This window comes from Mytilus trossulus, chromosome 5, assembly GCF_036588685.1.
Source record: "Mytilus trossulus isolate FHL-02 chromosome 5, PNRI_Mtr1.1.1.hap1, whole genome shotgun sequence".
NCBI lineage: Eukaryota > Metazoa > Mollusca > Bivalvia > Mytilida > Mytilidae > Mytilus > Mytilus trossulus.
In genome coordinates this window covers 68,119,651-68,139,477 of record NC_086377.1, presented here as the reverse complement: position 1 = coordinate 68,139,477, position 19,827 = coordinate 68,119,651, and the positions used below count along the sequence as shown (strand labels likewise).

Sequence of the window (19,827 nt, the reverse complement as noted above, 5' to 3'; positions counted from 1 at the left end):
GCTTTAAAGAAATTATGAGTTATTTTTTAGTTAAAGCATGATGAGACAGCATGAATACACATATAACATCAGGATAAATTGTCTAAAACAGATACATAAGGCATAAAGACCATTGTTCCAGGGATTCTTTTATACGTGTTATATGAATTTAAAGAAGCAAAGCATAACAAAGGGGACATTCAAACAATACCGTCTGAAAATAAATGAAAAATCAATCCGTTAAAACACAGATAGTAAAATTACTGTATGTAGTAAAGTTTGAGCCCTAAGTAGAGAAGAGCTAACATAAAATATGCCATCAATGATAATTACAGTAGGTCTTTTATTATTGATATTTTGTTTTTCTTACAATGTTTGATACGTTCACAAATTTTGATTAGAGAGAAAATGCATTCATCTATAATACTATCTGTAAGGTCTTTGGTTATTAAAGTTATTTATCATATTATTTCACAATGATGGTAAAAAAAAATTCCACAAAAGAAGATCTATTATTTATGTGACGGAAAAGAAGAAGTGGTATCCATCCTCTATAAATATGTTTGTATTACAAGTAACATCTTACAACAGGAAACAGGGGAAACATATCTTTCCTTTTAGAATTTTGAATTAAAACATCCTCTGTACTATTTTGTTTATTTACAGAGACAAGCAGAAGGCCAGTTACCCCTACTTGCGCAAGACAAGAAGACATCGTATTCATGTTCGATGATTCATACAGTATATTCCATAACAATCCACAAAATTTTAACATGATGAAAGATTTTATGAAGGACATAGTTGGTTCTTTCACAGCAATTGGACGTCAGGGTAAACAGTATTCTTCTTGGTTTTTCATAGAATTAAAATCACTAGTTTCTCTAAGCAATCTCGTCATAGATACCAGAATTATAATCACAAGACTTCTCTAAGAAATCCCTATCATAAAATAACCAGACATGTGTGTCGTCTACAAAAGCACACTACTGATGATTGAATCAAAAAAATTTAAAACAAATATTAATAAAAATAAAAATAAAGTACAAAGTCGGAGCGAAGATCCTTAATATTTCGAAAAATTTATAGTTTTGTTGACAGTTAACTTATAATTATGACCATATCTAATTGGGTTTTTTTTTTATATCTTTTTCTATATTTTCTGTCAGCCATCTGTTACTTTCCCTGGCAATTCATTATTTTGTTTGGTCCGTCTAATTCTTAATGGTATATGACTGTGAATTTACGCACCGTACAATGCCGCGTGATAATATTTTTTAATAATCTTTATTGCAAATTTCACCAATAAGGGTCCAGCAATGCACAGGAATAATGATACAATTAAATATAATACAATACACAATGCAAAACAATACAATACAATACAGCATATTTTAAGAGTTCAATTATCAAATTTGTATATAAAAAAAAAACATAAGCTTGTCTGACATGGATCAGATCCCCTCAGTCCTAAAGACCGCTTAATTAAGACTACTACGACAATATGAATTAGTAGAGATGTATGTTATCTGTTTTTTTTGTTTTTTTTTAATTTAGGAACTCAATTTTCCTCTGTGTGTTTTGCAAGCAAAGTGACAAATCACTTTTACCTCAAAGATTACTCATCTCGAGCTGGTATTGTGAGTGCTATAGATCGTATCGTACCCTCAAACGGAGCTGCCACAGCAATTGGCTTAGGGTTACAGGTAGGAATATGCAAAATAAATTTAGAAAATATAAACATTTATTATAGGTTTTGATTTTTTTCAAAATTTGGGGTACATTCGTTACCAGCATTTTATTCAGCCTGATCATTCAATCGTTTATAAGGACGGTCGCATTATCGAACAAAATATACCACAGGACTTACAGTCTTCATCTTGCAACGCTTCTCCGTAGACAAAAACTGAATGGCAAAATATGGGGTACTTTGCTATTTTGCATAATGATCATATTGCTTTATCGTGACGATAGCCTTTGATTTCAATCGGACTTACACAAAATTGCAAATATGCCAAGTTTTTAAGTCTAATTCACGATATGTCCGCATAATGTGGTAATGCACATGTTTTTGCCTTTGTTCGTGTCACAGCATTTTGAATTCAAAAATGAAGGTTTTTATGAAAGTAACCATGGTAAACGTTTTTTGGTGGAGTTCGCCATGGAATGTTTAATGGTTGTAACCTAGCTATTTTCACAATGTATATAATCACCACTAATTTGTAAGTAATGGTTTGTGAAGTTATTATTCTGTCCATAACGTTATACAAGGGGTACAATCAAAATCACGTGATGGATATACACACACCGGAAGTAACAGTCGAGCAGACCGCTTGAAAGGTAAGTAGTCGTATTTACTTGTTTATATCAATAAAATTTAATAAATAAGGTAGTGCACCGAATATCGGATACTATCTAGTTTTGAAATACACAATTATCCTTGCTGGAAAGCGTGCAAATAATGCTAACACTTCGACACAGTTCCAAAATTTCACCAGATAACACACATACCTCATATGTTTTTACAACAAAATTTCTGAAAAGTCAATGTTATGGGAAAAGGATGTATTTTTTTATTCATCATCTTTAATTTTGATTTAATCAATCAAATAATTACGATAAATGGTCGTTTGACAGGAGAATAGCCGATTTTCACAAATGATACCACACACACTCCGTTAATTTAACGGATAACACACACACTAGTGTTGTTCCGATGATCGGAATAAGTCGGAAATCAGTTGGTTGGGCCTTGCGATGTCGATAATCGATTGGGATTTTGTTCAATCGATTGTCGTTTTAAATTTCCGGACCTTTAGGTTGTCAACTTCCGGTCTGTTTTGCACAAGGATAATAGTTACGCTGAACGGTGCCCACTGGTCACCTGAACAGAAACGGTTAAAATTTAGTCTATACGCGACAAAAAATAGTACATGATTTCCGGTTAAAAGTGAAAGTACGTTACTAAGGGGATACAAAGTTTACAATTGCTGCTATGTAATACGGATATTAGCTTAATGCAAAGTTACGGAATTACCATATTTCAAAGGATACTGTTGAGAGACTTACAGAAAGTAAAGAAAATACACAAATAATCAATTATCATAATGATTCACTCAAACGAAACAATTAAAAATGAATAGAAGAGTCACCCTTTACTCTATTAATATCTTAAAGCGAGTGACATGGCTTATTTTTTAGAAGAAAAAAAAAATAACCTAATGGCCTATATTGCACTCTCATGACATATAACTAAAAAAGATGGTATGCCTCGCACTCAGGCTACTTTAAACTGCCATTGGTTACCTCTGGTCACCCTACACAGAAACTAATTGTGCTTACAGTTACACTGGTCATTTGATACAAATACATAGTTACTTTATTAACCTTACTCCCTTTGCAGATAAATTTATAGTGGTTCTTCCAATTACCTGACACAAATATAGATATTGAATGCCCCCCTACACAGATATTGAATTTCGTTACATCTTGTCACCTTTTACACAATTAATTGTGGTGACCACCTCTGGTCACCCTACACATATATTGAATTTGGTAACCTCTGGTCACCCTTCACTTATATTGAATTTACCTACAAATTATAAGATACTGAATTTGGTAACCATTGGTCAACCTCGCCACCCTAAACATATATTGAATTTTGTTACATCCTGTCACGTTTTAGATAATTATATGTGGTGACTTCTGGTCACCCTACACATATATTGAATTTGGTTAACTGTGGTCACCCAACACATGTATTGAATTCGCTTAAAAATTATGAGATATTGAATTTGGTTACCTCTGGTCACCCCAGCAACCTTTCACAGATATTGAATTTTGTTACATCTTGTCACCTTTTTTATTATTAATTGTGATGACCTCTGGTCACCCCACACATATATTGAATTTGGTAACCTCTGATCATCCTTTACATATATTGAATTTACCTACAAATAATAAGATACTGAATTGATAACCTCTGGTCACCCTTCACATATATTGAATTTATCGACAAATTATAAGATAAAATTTAGATGGGAAATGGGGAATGTGTCAAAGAGACAACAACCCGACCACATAAAAAAAACAAAAGGAGAAGGTCACCAACATGTCTTCAATGTAGCGAGAAATTCCCGCACCCGGAGGCGTCCTTCAGCTGGCCCCTAAACAAATATATACTAGTTCAGTGATAATGAACGCCCTACTAAATTTCCAAATTGTACACAAGGAACTAAAATTAAAATAATACAAGACTAACAAAGGCCAGAGGCTCCTGACTTGGGACAGGCGCAAAAATGCGGCGGGGTTAAACATGTTTGTGAGATCTCAACCCTCCCCCTATACCTCTAACCAATGTAGAAAAGTAAACGCATAACAATACGCACATTAAAATTCAGTTCAAGAGAAGTCCGAGTCAAATGTCAGAAGATGTAACCAAAGAAAATAAACAAAATGACAATAATACATAAATAACAACAGACTTCTAGCAGTTAACTGACATGCCAGCTCCAGACTTCAATTAAACTGACTGAAATATTATGATGTCAGGCACAATCCTTCCCGTTAGGGGTTTAGTATCATACCATCATAACATGTATGATACTGAATTTGGTAACCATTGGTCAACCTTGCCACCCTAAACAGATATTGAATTTTGTTTCATCCTGTCACGTTCTACATAATGAACTCTGGTGACATATATTGAATATGGAAACCTCTGGTCACCCTACACAGATTTTTGAATAAGTTATAAACTTGCCATCCTTCAAAGATAATGATCACGGTTATAAATATGTAGACACCTTTCACATACTAAAGTACTTTTAATTGAGTTACTTTCGGTAAAAAAACCGTATAAACTGGCTTTTACTACCGTGTGTCACCCTAAATAGGTCTTGATTTTGGTAATCTCTGATCCCCCTACTAAGACAAAAACAATAAAAACCAAGGAGTAAACAGATATACCAGAAGACATTTACAACATTAAAAAAGTAAGGAACAGCAGGAATCTTCTTAATCATGTGAATGATGTTAGATGCCTTGAACGCTCCCATCGTGTGAGTTCTTTCGTAAGTCCCGTAATAACGAAAGTGTACTGATGACTGTGGAGTTTTTATATAATTAATTATACATGTTTTACTAAAATATTAAATTTGGTGACCTTTGGTCACCTTATACATATATGAATTTTAAATACCTCAAGTGACCATACACATATATTGAATGGGGTTACAGTACCTCTGGTCACCCTTCACATATTTTGAATATGATAACCTCTTTTCATACACAAATATAAAATTTGGTTACCTCTAGTCACCGTGCATCAATATTGAATTTGGTTACGTATATTTAGCCTACTTATATTTAATTTTGTAAACTTCGGTCACCCAACTCATATATTGAACGTTGTAACCTCTGATCAACCTTCACACACATTGGAAACGGTAACCTCTGGTAAACCATTACAGATATCGAATGTGATTACCTCTGGTCATCCTTTACATATATTGACTATGGTCACCCTACAAAGATATTGAATATGGTGACCTCTGGTCGCCCAACCAACATTTTGAATATGGTTACCTCTGGTCACCCTACACAGATATTGAATGAGGTTACCTCTGGTCACCTTACAAAGATATTGCATATGTTTATCTTTGGTCTCCTAAAAAGATATTGAATGTGGTTACCTCTGGTCACCCTACACATATATTGACAATGGTTACCGCTGGTCACCCTACACATATTTTGAAAATGGTTACCTCTTGTTACCCACACATATATTGGCTATGGTTACCTCTCGTCATCCTTCAAAGATATTGAAAATGGTTACCTTTGGTCAACCTTCAATAAATTGGCTTATGTTACCCTTGATTACAATTTACAAAAAATGAATTTGTTTAGCATCGGTTATCTCGATTCACACTTTTTGCGCTACTTTTATAATAAATATATTTATCTAGTAACTTCTGGTCGCTGTACACATATATTTAATTATGTTGCCGTTGTCAACAAATATATATAGCAATTGGCTTTTTTGGAATGTGGTTAGCTTGGATCACCATACACAGATAAAAAATAATTGCTTTAGACACCATGAATAAATATTGAATTTAGGTACCTTTATTTACCCTACTTAGATGTTTAATTTGGTAATCTCTGGTCCCACTACCAAGATGTTGAATGTGGTTAGCTCTTGTCACCCTACAAAGATATTGAATATTGTTACCTCTGGTCACCCTACACATATATTGACTATGCTGTCCTCTGGCCACCCTACCAAAATTGTGAATATGGTTACCTCTGGTCACCCTACACAGATATTGAATAAGGTTATCTATGGTCACCTTACACAGATATTGAATAAGGCTACCTCGTGTCACCTTACAAAGATATTGAATATGATTACCTCTGGTCACCCTAAACAGATATTGACTATGGTTACCTCTGGTCGCCCTACATACATTTTAAACATGGTAACCTCTGGTCACCCACACAGAAATTGGCTTTGGTTACCTCTGGTCATCCTACACATATATTGAAAATGGTTACTTTTGTTCACCCTACAATAAATTGGCTTATGGTTATAAAGATGCCAAGAAGACGATTGCCTTTGTAGCCATTATAGATCCAATGTTCGTAAAATCTGAACAATTGAATTCCCCTCAAACACTTACTTAGTTTTTTCAATGTCACCCTTTTTTTGGGGCAGATATCACTTTCATTTTTCGGCATACAGCCTTTTTAGTTGATTCTTTATCGACAATAGTCTCGGTTAAAGTATTTAACATGTTTAACTTGATAGTCAACTTCACCTGAAAATGAAGTGAAATACAGTTGTGATCTTTTCTTGCAGTCAAGCTAAAACAATACATGTAATAAGACATATTAAGCATCGTTATGAATATTCTTACAACTTAAAAAAATGTTTTACAGATTGACAAAGCGACATGTATATGATTCACAGTAGACATATGATTTCTAATGATACAGTAATATACCAAGGGATCCTAAAATCAAGCATGAAAAATATTATGGGCACCGCATAATGAGCTGGATTTGCTAACCATTCTAGGTAACATGAGACCACCCTGGTTTTTGGTGGGGTTTATGTTCCTCAGTTTAATTTTTCTATTTTGAATTATAATGATTGCAATTTGAATTTCAATCTATTTTTTTTTTGCCCAGCTTTGTCAGTTTGTTCTCCAAATTTCAGTTTGATTGTTCCGTTCGACCCATTCACCATTCCTTACCTACTACTCTATAAATGATTTAAAAAAAAACACGATATCACCAATTTATGTATTTTAAACAACTTACACTGTTTTCTTTGAGAATCAAGTGTATTCACTAATATATAATAAAGTTTAGTCTTGCTGAACCAGAAATGTATATCAAACCTGTTCTTGTTCTTTTTTCCTGCTCTTCGATTGTCTTACATTTCCTACAAATGATAAAAAAAAACATTACCTGACTTATGTTTTTATGACCAGAGGTAACCAAATCTTAAATCAGCATAACGTGACCAGAGGTAACCAAATCCAATATTAACATAATGTGGTCAAAGTTCACCAAATCTATTAACATAAGGTAACCAGATGTCACCAAATCCAATATATGAATTTGGTGACCAGAAGTTACCCCATTCTGGCATGTTAAGGCCACCACAGGTTAACAAATCCCATTTCTGATTTAGATGTAATCAAATTAAATATTTATGTAAGGTAATCAAGAAACAAACAATGATTTGTTTTATCAAGCCTAAGTGGCCATTTTACCAGAAACGATTGCAAGATTTAAGTTCAAAAAGAATTATATTTGCAGCATTATATAAGCATAGTGCATTTTTCCATCATATTAAAGGTTTGTCACCATAAATTAAATGCATGCATACCGCTCTCATCTACATTTTCTGAGGACTTCTGAAAAAAGAAGATAAGTATATGATAAATGTATTAGTAAATTCAATTTTATTTATCCGGAAGTATCTTATGAGGATCAGTATTATTTTACTTAATTATCAACTGTCAATGATCTTGACAATGTTTGCAAGGTCAAGGATTTTCCTAAGATTTGTTTGCAGATGATCATGAAAGATAATGTTCATTGTGTAAAGTTTTTTAGGCATATCAAACTTAATGTAATAATGTTATATATTCTTGTTGAACCCAAAATGTATATTAAACCTGTTCTTCTTCTTTTTTTTCTCTTTCTTTGATTGTCTCAAACTTTCTACAAATGATATAAAAACATCAACTAGTTGTATGTAAATGTTAATTACCAGAGATAACCAACTCTGAAATCTGCATAAGGTGACCAGAGGTAACCCTAATCCAATATTAACATAAGGTGACCAGAGGTAACCTTCATCCAATATTAACATAAGGTGACCAGAGGTTACCAAATCCAATAATAACATTAGGTGACCAGAGGTAAACAAATCTAATATAAGCATAAGGTAACCAGAGGTAACCAAATCCAATATAAACATAAGGTGACCAGAGGTAACCAAAATCAATATTAACATAAGGTGACAAGAGATAACCAAATCCAATATAAACATAAGGTGACCAGAAATAACCAAATTTAATATAAACATAAGATGACCAGAGGTAACCAATCCAATATAAATATTAGGTAACCAAAAATAACCAAATCTAATATAAACATAAGGTAACCTGAGGTAACCAATTCAATATAAACATAAGCTGAACAGAGATAACCAATTCCAATATAAACATAAGGTGACCAGAGATAACCAAATCCAATGTAAACATAAGGAGACCAGAGATAACCAAATCCAATATTAACATAAGGTGACCATAAGTCGTCACCAAATCTAATATTAACCTAAGGTGACCAGAGGTAACCAAATCTAATATTAACAAAAGGTGACCAGAGGTAACCAAATCTAATATTAACAAAAGGTGACCAGAGGTAACCAAATCCAATATAAACATAAGGTGACCAGAGGTAACCAAATCCAATATTAACATAAGGTGACCAGAGGTGACCAGAGGTGACCAGAGGTCACCTTATCTAATAGTAACATAAGGTGACCAGAGATAAGCAAATCCAATATTAACATAAGTTGACCAAAGGTAACCAAATCTAATATAAACATAAGGTGCCCAGAGGTAACCAAATCTAATATAGACATAAGGTGACCAGAGGTAACCAAATCCAATATAAACAAGTAGGTGCCCAGAGGTAACCACATCTAATATAGACATAAGGTGACCAGAGGTAACCAAATCCAATATCAACATAAGGTGACAAAAGATAACAAAATCCAAAATAAACATAAAGTGACCAGAAATAACTAAATCTAATATAAACATAAGGAGAACAGAGGTTACCAATCCAATATAAACATAAGGTGACCAGAAGTAACCAAATCTAATATTAACATAAGGTGACCAGAGGTCACCAAATCTAATATTTACATAAGGTGACCAGAGGTAACCAAATCAAATATTACCATAAGGTGACCAGAGGTAACCAAATCCAATATAAACAAGTAGGTGACCACAGATAACCAAATTCAATATAAACATAAGATGACCAGAGATAACCAAATCCAATATAAACATAAGGTGACCAGAGATAACCAAATCTAACATATGAATAAGGTGACCAGAGGTAACCAAATCAAAAATAAACATAAGGTGACCAGAGGTCATCAAATCTTATATTTGAATAAGGTGACCAGAGGTAACCAAATCCAATATTGACATAAGGTAACCAGAGGTCACAAAAAATCCAATATATGATAAGGGTGACCAGAAGTTACTAGCATGCTAAGGCCACTAGAGGTTATCAATTTCCATTTCTGGTTAATATGACCACATGTAATTAAATTAAATATTTTTGTAAGGTAATCAATAAACAAAAAATGAATTGTTCAATCAAACCTAAGTGGCCATTTTACAGGAAATATTTACAATTATTAAGTTCAAAAAGAATAATAGTTGCAGCATTATATAAACATTGTGTATGTTTCCATCATATTAAAGGTTTAAAAGGAGGCTCGAGGGTATAAAAATTTCAGAAAAAAATTAAACATTTGTTTTTCATTACAAATTTAATTTGTTACCTTTTGTAGTTGTTACTTTATCATATGGTACAAAAATAATTCAAAACAATCACTTCGTGTTGGCCCCAGATGACTTTTAAAATGTATAGATCATTGAAAAAGTTCCAAATTATCTCCCTTTGGTGGAAAAATGCCATTTTTTGGCTTTAAAATTGAAATATCTTTTTTAACATATCGGTGACCTATATTTTTTAATATAATTTCCATATAAGCTGTACTTAAACTAAATTATTGTAAAAGTTGAGCGATTTCTATTATAAATTTCTTTTTTTATTTCGATATTACCTTTATTTCTCCTATTACTTCAACAGAAAAATCCCACCTTTACAAAAATGTATGCTTCTTTCGAAGGCAGATTGTGAGCGCAAATGAACGGTGACCCCACTTTTTTATTCTATTTTTCTATTAACTATAAGATAAAGTTTATTTATAGAAAAATATAGACAAATCCTATATAAATGATTTAGACCCGCGAACCCCCTTAATACAATAAAGTAAATGCATACATACCTCTCTTATCGACACTTTCTGACGACTTCTGAAAAAAGAAGATAAACATATAATAACTGTAATATGAGGAAGGCGCTACCTTAAATGCCAGCTTTATAATGTCCTAGATATTGATTGGTTGTTGGTTGTTAAACGTTCAGTGGCAAATATTTCATGCATGTTCTGTCTGTTCAGAACGAATGTCCAAAACTACAATAACGTTTTGTTTATATATATGTCTAAAATAAAATTATAAGTTCAGATGTAAAATGCTATTTTTCTTGAAAAAAATATTCTGATTCCCAAATTGATGAATAAATAAGCATAGGACAAAAAAATATTTTGAATCCAGATCTTTGCCAAAAATGATTTTATCTTTCAGATATGCTAAATAAAAACTTTTATATCTAAAAACATAAAAACTTCCCAAACCGCACATGTCAGTCTGTACACAGTATTTTTTAGGTGATAATAAGACTGTATTTGCCAATTTGTTATGATAAACCTTAATACTAGTGTTAAATTTTGACTAAATAATTTTAAATGATAGCGCTGAAGGGCTTCGGTAAAAAAAATCTGACTCGAAAAAAAAAAACATTTGTATTTCTGATCATCTTCAGTTTGTGAGTTCTACATCAATATCATGTACTATTAAATTCAGAGTCGGTTTTATGTCATTTCTTGCATATATTTTTTTTGTTACATGCACATAATGTAGCTTACTTTTCAAGTTCTTATATGACAGCAAAAAAAAATTGAGAATGTAAATGGGAAATACAAGCATGTTAAAAAAACCACATTTGGTTTCAGACAATAACTTGAGTTAAGTAAATGGCTTTCCATGAAATTTTACCAGAAGGTTCATACACAAAACTCAAAAGGAAGATAAGAATTGATTTTGGGGTTATAGTACATTATTGGGGGTATTTTAATTTTTTAATTTTGGGTTTTTCTTCCAAAAATTACCTTATTTACATCAATTATACTCATCTAGTACAGATTTGGCAGGAGATGCACTCAAAATAGGGTGTTTTAAACATTTTATCTGTAGTCTGTGCATTTTTCCTATGATGTACATGTACTTCTTGATAATGTTGATGTGAGTATCATGATAAAGAAAATATATTTGGTAACCGTAAGTATATATTCACAATTGACATGCACCACAGCGAGAAAAGGATCTTCTTTCCCTTTAATTCCAAAAATTGCCTCACAATAAATTCACAAGGACATAAAACTAACATATTGTCCATGCTATTCTGATCTGAGTTTTATACATACATATACTGGCATGGCTGTGCTGTTGTCTTCTTTTTTTGATTTCTTGAGAAGTATTTGTTTAACCTATTCAGTCACTATAAAGTGTTACAATTCTTATTTAGACGCAACACATAAATAGTGACCAAAAAGGTACTGCTTTCACATGAGAGAAACTAGAAAAAAAAATGTAAACATTATCAATGTTTTTGTAGGACTTGCTATCATTTGAAATTAAAGAGATTTGTAGTTTCAGGTTTGTACTTTTTTGGGGGTTTTGGTCATGAAAATGAATTTGTAAGTCTGTTGTGAAGTTGCTAACATGAGAATACCCTAATTTTATCAAAATTGTCTGATTTTTTTACCCAACTTTTTTATGTACCAGACAAAAGTTTATTCTGTGCTTATTTTGTAGACTTTCCTTGTTTACAATAGAGTTACACCAATTTAATTTTGAGTCCATGTAGAGTCATTGAAAAATGAGTTTGAAATTACATCCAAACAATCCATGATCCTGTAATGAGGCCAGTACCCAAATGTATGGTTAATTTCAAATCCTTTAAACTGGGATATAAACAGAGATTTTGTTTTATTTCATGCTGTAACTATTATTTTTGGAAGAAAAGGATGTTCATGGTAACACATTTAATTTGCTCATTTTATTGGAACCCAATTGAACCTTTCCATAGATTCACCTGATAGTTACCTGTCCATTTAAACTTTTTGCAGTTCTATTGTCCCATTGAACAAATACAACAGGCATTGTTCTCTGTATATTTTATAGTCACTCAGACCTTTAAATTTCTTCTAAGAGAAATCTATCACTCATCAATTAATCTAAAATTGAGAATGGAAATGGGGAATCTACCAGAGTAAAAGGTGATAATACGATAATTTCACATGGTGAAACAAAACTTGTAAGATTTTTGCAGGTATTTTTTGTTGAATAGGTGCAATTTGGTTACTGAGTACAATTTTGGTACTTTGATGTTATATCATAAGTGTGTATTGCTAAATAGGTTGAAATATGAACCTGATAGTGATATAGTGATAAAGTACTTGGTAGAGTGAAAATGTTTTGAACAGGGATAAACTGATGCATAAAATATGCAGGCGACTGTTGCAGCTTGAATTTTAAAGGATGTAGCCCACATTCTTCCAAGTAACATGCCCTGTATATACCTATCATGGTTTATTCTCTGACATGGGTTATCATAATAACTCCATCTTCCCATAAAATCCAATTTTGGACAATATTGAAGCATACAATATATACAGTAGTCACAGTGTTCTCCCCAGAAATTGCATTTAGCATCATGGTTAACAGGGAAATTAGAAATACCATCTTGCTTCTAAAATGTATAGCATCACATCCATAACATACATGTAATCTATAAGAAAATCACTTTAGATAGCATCAAATTCAAAAATAAAGCATCACATTACCCTGATGCTAAAAGGCCCTGGGGAGAACACTGAGTCAGTTCTAAATGTACTATTCAGACTCAAGTCTCCTTTTATGATTTAACTTAGACAGAAAACAAAACAGTTTCCATTTCCTGGGACTGTATAAGGTGTGACATAATCAATGAATGGAAATTTGAAAAGATGTCTTTAGAGTTTGCCATTTAGGAAGTACAGAATTAGAAGATTGTGAATTATTTGAATGTTTTAACTTTTGTTAAGTTTTGAATGAGTCTGTGTGCTACCATAGGATCCAGAGGGAGACCCTTTTCTTGAGAAAAAAAAATGATGATTATATAGGGAATAACTGAAGCATGACTGGAGCGCCCCGTCAGCCCCCCCCCCCTTTTTTTATGAAAAATGCTAGATTCGCCATTGACTACATGAATAACCGTGATCACATTCAACTGTATAATTATCACTGTTCCTTGGTTTGGGGAATAATGATATGTGGCAGATGAACATAAGGAGTCATGGTCAACCAGTGCACCGGAGTTTACCCCGCATGCCCGGCATGGCCAATTTTCTTTATTCTATATTTTGTCATTTGCATATCATTAAGAATTAATAATAATCATTGTAACAAATTGCTTGTAATTATACTGCTCTTTTAGGGCGTCTTTGATTGACAATAAAAATATTGTAAAAAGGAATGCGAAATGTATTGCTTGCAGAGTTTTTTTCTGTGTTTCCATGTCTGGGCGGAACTTTTACGCTAAATTTGTTTTCGTTAACTATGATTTTGTGACTTTTGAATGAAGTACCTGTGATTATTTAGGACATTTGTTTTGACCTCACTGATAATGGAATGTGTCTTAGTCTTTAGAAGTGTCAACTTGACACTATAATCTCTCTGTAATTTGAATCACACTGGTAAATTTACGTCACTTTTGTATAAAACTCATTGGTACATTTGTATTTATGATGTGGCACTGCAGAAAAAAATATGTAACTAAATAAATAATTAAATAATTAATTACCCAAAAAAATATTTTGAATCCAGATCTTTGCCAAAAATGATTTTATCTTTCAGATATGCTAAATAAAAACTTTTATATCTAAAAACATAAAAACTTCCCAAACCGCACATGTCAGTCTGTACACAGTATTTTTTAGGTGATAATAAGACTGTATTTGCCAATTTGTTATGATAAACCTTAATACTAGTGTTAAATTTTGACTAAATAATTTTAAATGATAGCGCTGAAGGGCTTCGGTAAAAAAAATCTGACTCGAAAAAAAAAAAACATTTGTATTTCTGATCATCTTCAGTTTGTGAGTTCTACATCAATATCATGTACTATTAAATTCAGAGTCGGTTTTATGTCATTTCTTGCATATATTTTTTTTGTTACATGCACATAATGTAGCTTACTTTTCAAGTTCTTATATGACAGCAAAAAAAAATTGAGAATGTAAATGGGAAATACAAGCATGTTAAAAAAACCACATTTGGTTTCAGACAATAACTTGAGTTAAGTAAATGGCTTTCCATGAAATTTTACCAGAAGGTTCATACACAAAACTCAAAAGGAAGATAAGAATTGATTTTGGGGTTATAGTACATTATTGGGGGTATTTTAATTTTTTAATTTTGGGTTTTTCTTCCAAAAATTACCTTATTTACATCAATTATACTCATCTAGTACAGATTTGGCAGGAGATGCACTCAAAATAGGGTGTTTTAAACATTTTATCTGTAGTCTGTGCATTTTTCCTATGATGTACATGTACTTCTTGATAATGTTGATGTGAGTATCATGATAAAGAAAATATATTTGGTAACCGTAAGTATATATTCACAATTGACATGCACCACAGCGAGAAAAGGATCTTCTTTCCCTTTAATTCCAAAAATTGCCTCACAATAAATTCACAAGGACATAAAACTAACATATTGTCCATGCTATTCTGATCTGAGTTTTATACATACATATACTGGCATGGCTGTGCTGTTGTCTTCTTTTTTTGATTTCTTGAGAAGTATTTGTTTAACCTATTCAGTCACTATAAAGTGTTACAATTCTTATTTAGACGCAACACATAAATAGTGACCAAAAAGGTACTGCTTTCACATGAGAGAAACTAGAAAAAAAAATGTAAACATTATCAATGTTTTTGTAGGACTTGCTATCATTTGAAATTAAAGAGATTTGTAGTTTCAGGTTTGTACTTTTTTGGGGGTTTTGGTCATGAAAATGAATTTGTAAGTCTGTTGTGAAGTTGCTAACATGAGAATACCCTAATTTTATCAAAATTGTCTGATTTTTTTACCCAACTTTTTTATGTACCAGACAAAAGTTTATTCTGTGCTTATTTTGTAGACTTTCCTTGTTTACAATAGAGTTACACCAATTTAATTTTGAGTCCATGTAGAGTCATTGAAAAATGAGTTTGAAATTACATCCAAACAATCCATGATCCTGTAATGAGGCCAGTACCCAAATGTATGGTTAATTTCAAATCCTTTAAACTGGGATATAAACAGAGATTTTGTTTTATTTCATGCTGTAACTATTATTTTTGGAAGAAAAGGATGTTCATGGTAACACATTTAATTTGCTCATTTTATTGGAACCCAATTGAACCTTTCCATAGATTCACCTGATAGTTACCTGTCCATTTAAACTTTTTGCAGTTCTATTGTCCCATTGAACAAATACAACAGGCATTGTTCTCTGTATATTTTATAGTCACTCAGACCTTTAAATTTCTTCTAAGAGAAATCTATCACTCATCAATTAATCTAAAATTGAGAATGGAAATGGGGAATCTACCAGAGTAAAAGGTGATAATACGATAATTTCACATGGTGAAACAAAACTTGTAAGATTTTTGCAGGTATTTTTTGTTGAATAGGTGCAATTTGGTTACTGAGTACAATTTTGGTACTTTGATGTTATATCATAAGTGTGTATTGCTAAATAGGTTGAAATATGAACCTGATAGTGATATAGTGATAAAGTACTTGGTAGAGTGAAAATGTTTTGAACAGGGATAAACTGATGCATAAAATATGCAGGCGACTGTTGCAGCTTGAATTTTAAAGGATGTAGCCCACATTCTTCCAAGTAACATGCCCTGTATATACCTATCATGGTTTATTCTCTGACATGGGTTATCATAATAACTCCATCTTCCCATAAAATCCAATTTTGGACAATATTGAAGCATACAATATATACAGTAGTCACAGTGTTCTCCCCAGAAATTGCATTTAGCATCATGGTTAACAGGGAAATTAGAAATACCATCTTGCTTCTAAAATGTATAGCATCACATCCATAACATACATGTAATCTATAAGAAAATCACTTTAGATAGCATCAAATTCAAAAATAAAGCATCACATTACCCTGATGCTAAAAGGCCCTGGGGAGAACACTGAGTCAGTTCTAAATGTACTATTCAGACTCAAGTCTCCTTTTATGATTTAACTTAGACAGAAAACAAAACAGTTTCCATTTCCTGGGACTGTATAAGGTGTGACATAATCAATGAATGGAAATTTGAAAAGATGTCTTTAGAGTTTGCCATTTAGGAAGTACAGAATTAGAAGATTGTGAATTATTTGAATGTTTTAACTTTTGTTAAGTTTTGAATGAGTCTGTGTGCTACCATAGGATCCAGAGGGAGACCCTTTTCTTGAGAAAAAAAAATGATGATTATATAGGGAATAACTGAAGCATGACTGGAGCGCCCCGTCAGCCCCCCCCCCCCCCTTTTTTTATGAAAAATGCTAGATTCGCCATTGACTACATGAATAACCGTGATCACATTCAACTGTATAATTATCACTGTTCCTTGGTTTGGGGAATAATGATATGTGGCAGATGAAAATAAGGAGTCATGGTCAACCAGTGCACCGGAGTTTACCCCGCATGCCCGGCATGGCCAATTTTCTTTATTCTATATTTTGTCATTTGCATATCATTAAGAATTAATAATAATCATTGTAACAAATTGCTTGTAATTATACTGCTCTTTTAGGGCGTCTTTGATTGACAATAAAAATATTGTAAAAAGGAATGCGAAATGTATTGCTTGCAGAGTTTTTTTCTGTGTTTCCATGTCTGGGCGGAACTTTTACGCTAAATTTGTTTTCGTTAACTATGATTTTGTGACTTTTGAATGAAGTACCTGTGATTATTTAGGACATTTGTTTTGACCTCACTGATAATGGAATGTGTCTTAGTCTTTAGAAGTGTCAACTTGACACTATAATCTCTCTGTAATTTGAATCACACTGGTAAATTTACGTCACTTTTGTATAAAACTCATTGGTACATTTGTATTTATGATGTGGCACTGCAGAAAAAAATATGTAACTAAATAAATAATTAAATAATTAATTACCCAAAAAAATTAAATTAAAATTGAATAAATAATTAACCCTTATAAAACCTTAACTATCTATTTTGTGAACCTTCCAGTATCTTTAATAAAGACCCCTAACAAATGTTGAATATCTTCTATGTGATGTTTGTAAATATCATTTTCTGTTGTTGCTAACAATACTTCAGATTCAAGTGTTAGTTTTGCTGTTATGAAGTAGAGTGCTGAGCGGAGTTTTTCTCTAGCCTCCTCATAATTTTCACAATCCAGTAGGTAATGGTCAACTGTTTCTACTTGTCCACAGCTGCATTTGTCGATGAGTGCTGGGCATATTGTTGATTTGTAAAAGTTTAAATTGCAATATCCTGTTCTTAGACTAGTAGTTATTCTATATATTTCAGTTGACGGCTTGTCTTTTGGAAGTGTATTTTTTACATTTTGTTGAAAGGCATAATATCTTCTTCCTTTATCACTGGTGTCCCATCGGTTTTGCCATTTTACCATAACACTGACTTTTGCTCCTTTTTGTATATCTTGTTTTGTAAATATTGGAATGCTTTGTATTTTTTCTGCCTCCTGTGCTGCTTTTTTAGCTAGTTGGTCTGCTAGTTCATTACCTTGTATGTCAGCGTGTCCAGGGGTCCATTCAATGGAAACAATGATTCCTTCAGATTTAAGTGCCAATATACCAATTTTAATATCCTGAATAGTTTTGCCATAATTATCTGATTTCCAATTTAAAGTTAAAATTCCAATTGCTGATTGGCTGTCTGAGAAAATTTGGATGGATTCAGTGTTTTTTCTGTTGTTTGGAATTATAAGAAAATCTATTACTAGCTTAATAGCTACTAATTCCCCTAATAAAATAGATCCTCTATTGGAAACTGGCTGGGTTAACTCCACATGTTCTGTGCTGTTTGATATTAAAATAGCTGCCCCAGCACCACATGGACCTGGATTTCCTTTGCAGGAGCCATCAGTGAAAGCTAATGTTGTATTATTTTTAAGTTGATGTATTTTTTCCAAAATAATATTTTTTCCCTGAAATGCTTGTTCCTCTGATCTAGACTTTGAACTTCCGAGATTTTTCCAATACTCTGGTGGTGATTTTGAGGCTGCTAACCCTCGGAATTCAAATTGAGACTCTATACAGTCAGAATCAATCTCTGTTGAATAATGGAATGTTGAAGCAGACGAAACATGGCGTCAGATGTTGTTGTCATAACTTCGGTAATTTCCGTGGTACAATAAAATTTAAATAAGCCACACAAGTTACCAAAATTTCTGAATTCTTGTTTTATCAAACAAATAAAAATTAATGTCGTAGTTAACATCGAAATTATTCCGATATGTTCCGTTTAGTCAAGATCGCGTTAAAACGTTTAATTTGGCCGCCATTAAAAAAAATAATCGTACGAGATTTAACGAGAGTGACGAAACTTTTCAGATGGGTCGTCTAGCAAGAGTTATCGTTCTTTGTCCCAAAAAACGATGCTTCTACCATAAGTGCCAGCATAGCTGGCATATTAGTAAATTCAATTTTATTTATCCAAACGTATCTGATGAGTATAAGTAGAAATTGACTAAATTGTCAACTGTCCATGCTCTTGGCAATATTTGTAAGATCAAGAATTTTTCTTAGATTTGCTTGTAGATGATCGTGAAAGATAAATGTTCATTGTGTAAAGTTTTATCGATATATCAAACTTTATGTAATAATTTTCTATATTCTTGTTGAACCCATAATGTATATTAAACCTGTTCTTCTTTTTTTCTCTCTTTCTTTGATTGTCTCAAACGTTCTACAAATGATATGAACAACATCAACTAGTTGTAAGTAAATGTTAATTACCAGACATAACCAAATCTGAATTCTGCATAAGGTGACCAGAGGTAACCAAATCTAATATTAACATAAGGTGAACAGAGGTAACCAAACCTAATATTAACATAAAGTGACCAGAGGTCACATAATCTAATAGTAACATAATGTGACCAGAGATAATCAAATCAAATATTAACATAAGGTGACCAGAGGTAACCAAATCTAATATTAACATAAGGTGACCAGAGGTAACCAAATCCAATATTAACATAAAGTGACCAGAGTTAACCAAACCAATATAAACGTAAGGTGACCAGAGATAATCAAATCCAATATTAACATAAGGTGACCAGAGGTCACCAAATCTAATATTTACATAAGG

General features: G+C 32.5%; 1 protein-coding gene and 1 long non-coding RNA gene across 4 annotated transcripts in view; one reads left to right on the top strand and one right to left on the bottom strand.

The window, feature by feature from the left end:
• The window catches only part of LOC134719118 (collagen alpha-2(I) chain-like), a 53,356-nt gene that overhangs the window by 12,710 nt on the left and 20,819 nt on the right, over nucleotides 1-19,827 (top strand). For both annotated transcript variants that reach the window (XM_063582090.1, XM_063582088.1), the window contains 2 exons: nucleotides 646-810; nucleotides 1,534-1,682. In XM_063582090.1, the coding sequence (XP_063438160.1) occupies nucleotides 646-810; nucleotides 1,534-1,682 (314 nt within the window). The remainder of the gene's footprint in view (nucleotides 1-645; nucleotides 811-1,533; nucleotides 1,683-19,827) is intronic.
• LOC134719834 (uncharacterized) lies at nucleotides 6,099-19,423 on the bottom strand. 2 transcript variants are annotated; one of them, XR_010107717.1, is made up of 7 exons: nucleotides 19,379-19,417; nucleotides 10,586-10,613; nucleotides 8,166-8,211; nucleotides 7,874-7,901; nucleotides 7,380-7,423; nucleotides 6,657-6,794; nucleotides 6,101-6,183 (listed from the first exon to the last, which is right to left on the bottom strand). It is a non-coding gene; the product is annotated as an uncharacterized LOC134719834 (long non-coding RNA). The 2 variants fall into 2 exon arrangements; XR_010107718.1 differs by lacking the exons at nucleotides 6,657-6,794; nucleotides 7,380-7,423 and having other exon boundaries at nucleotides 6,099-6,183; nucleotides 19,379-19,423.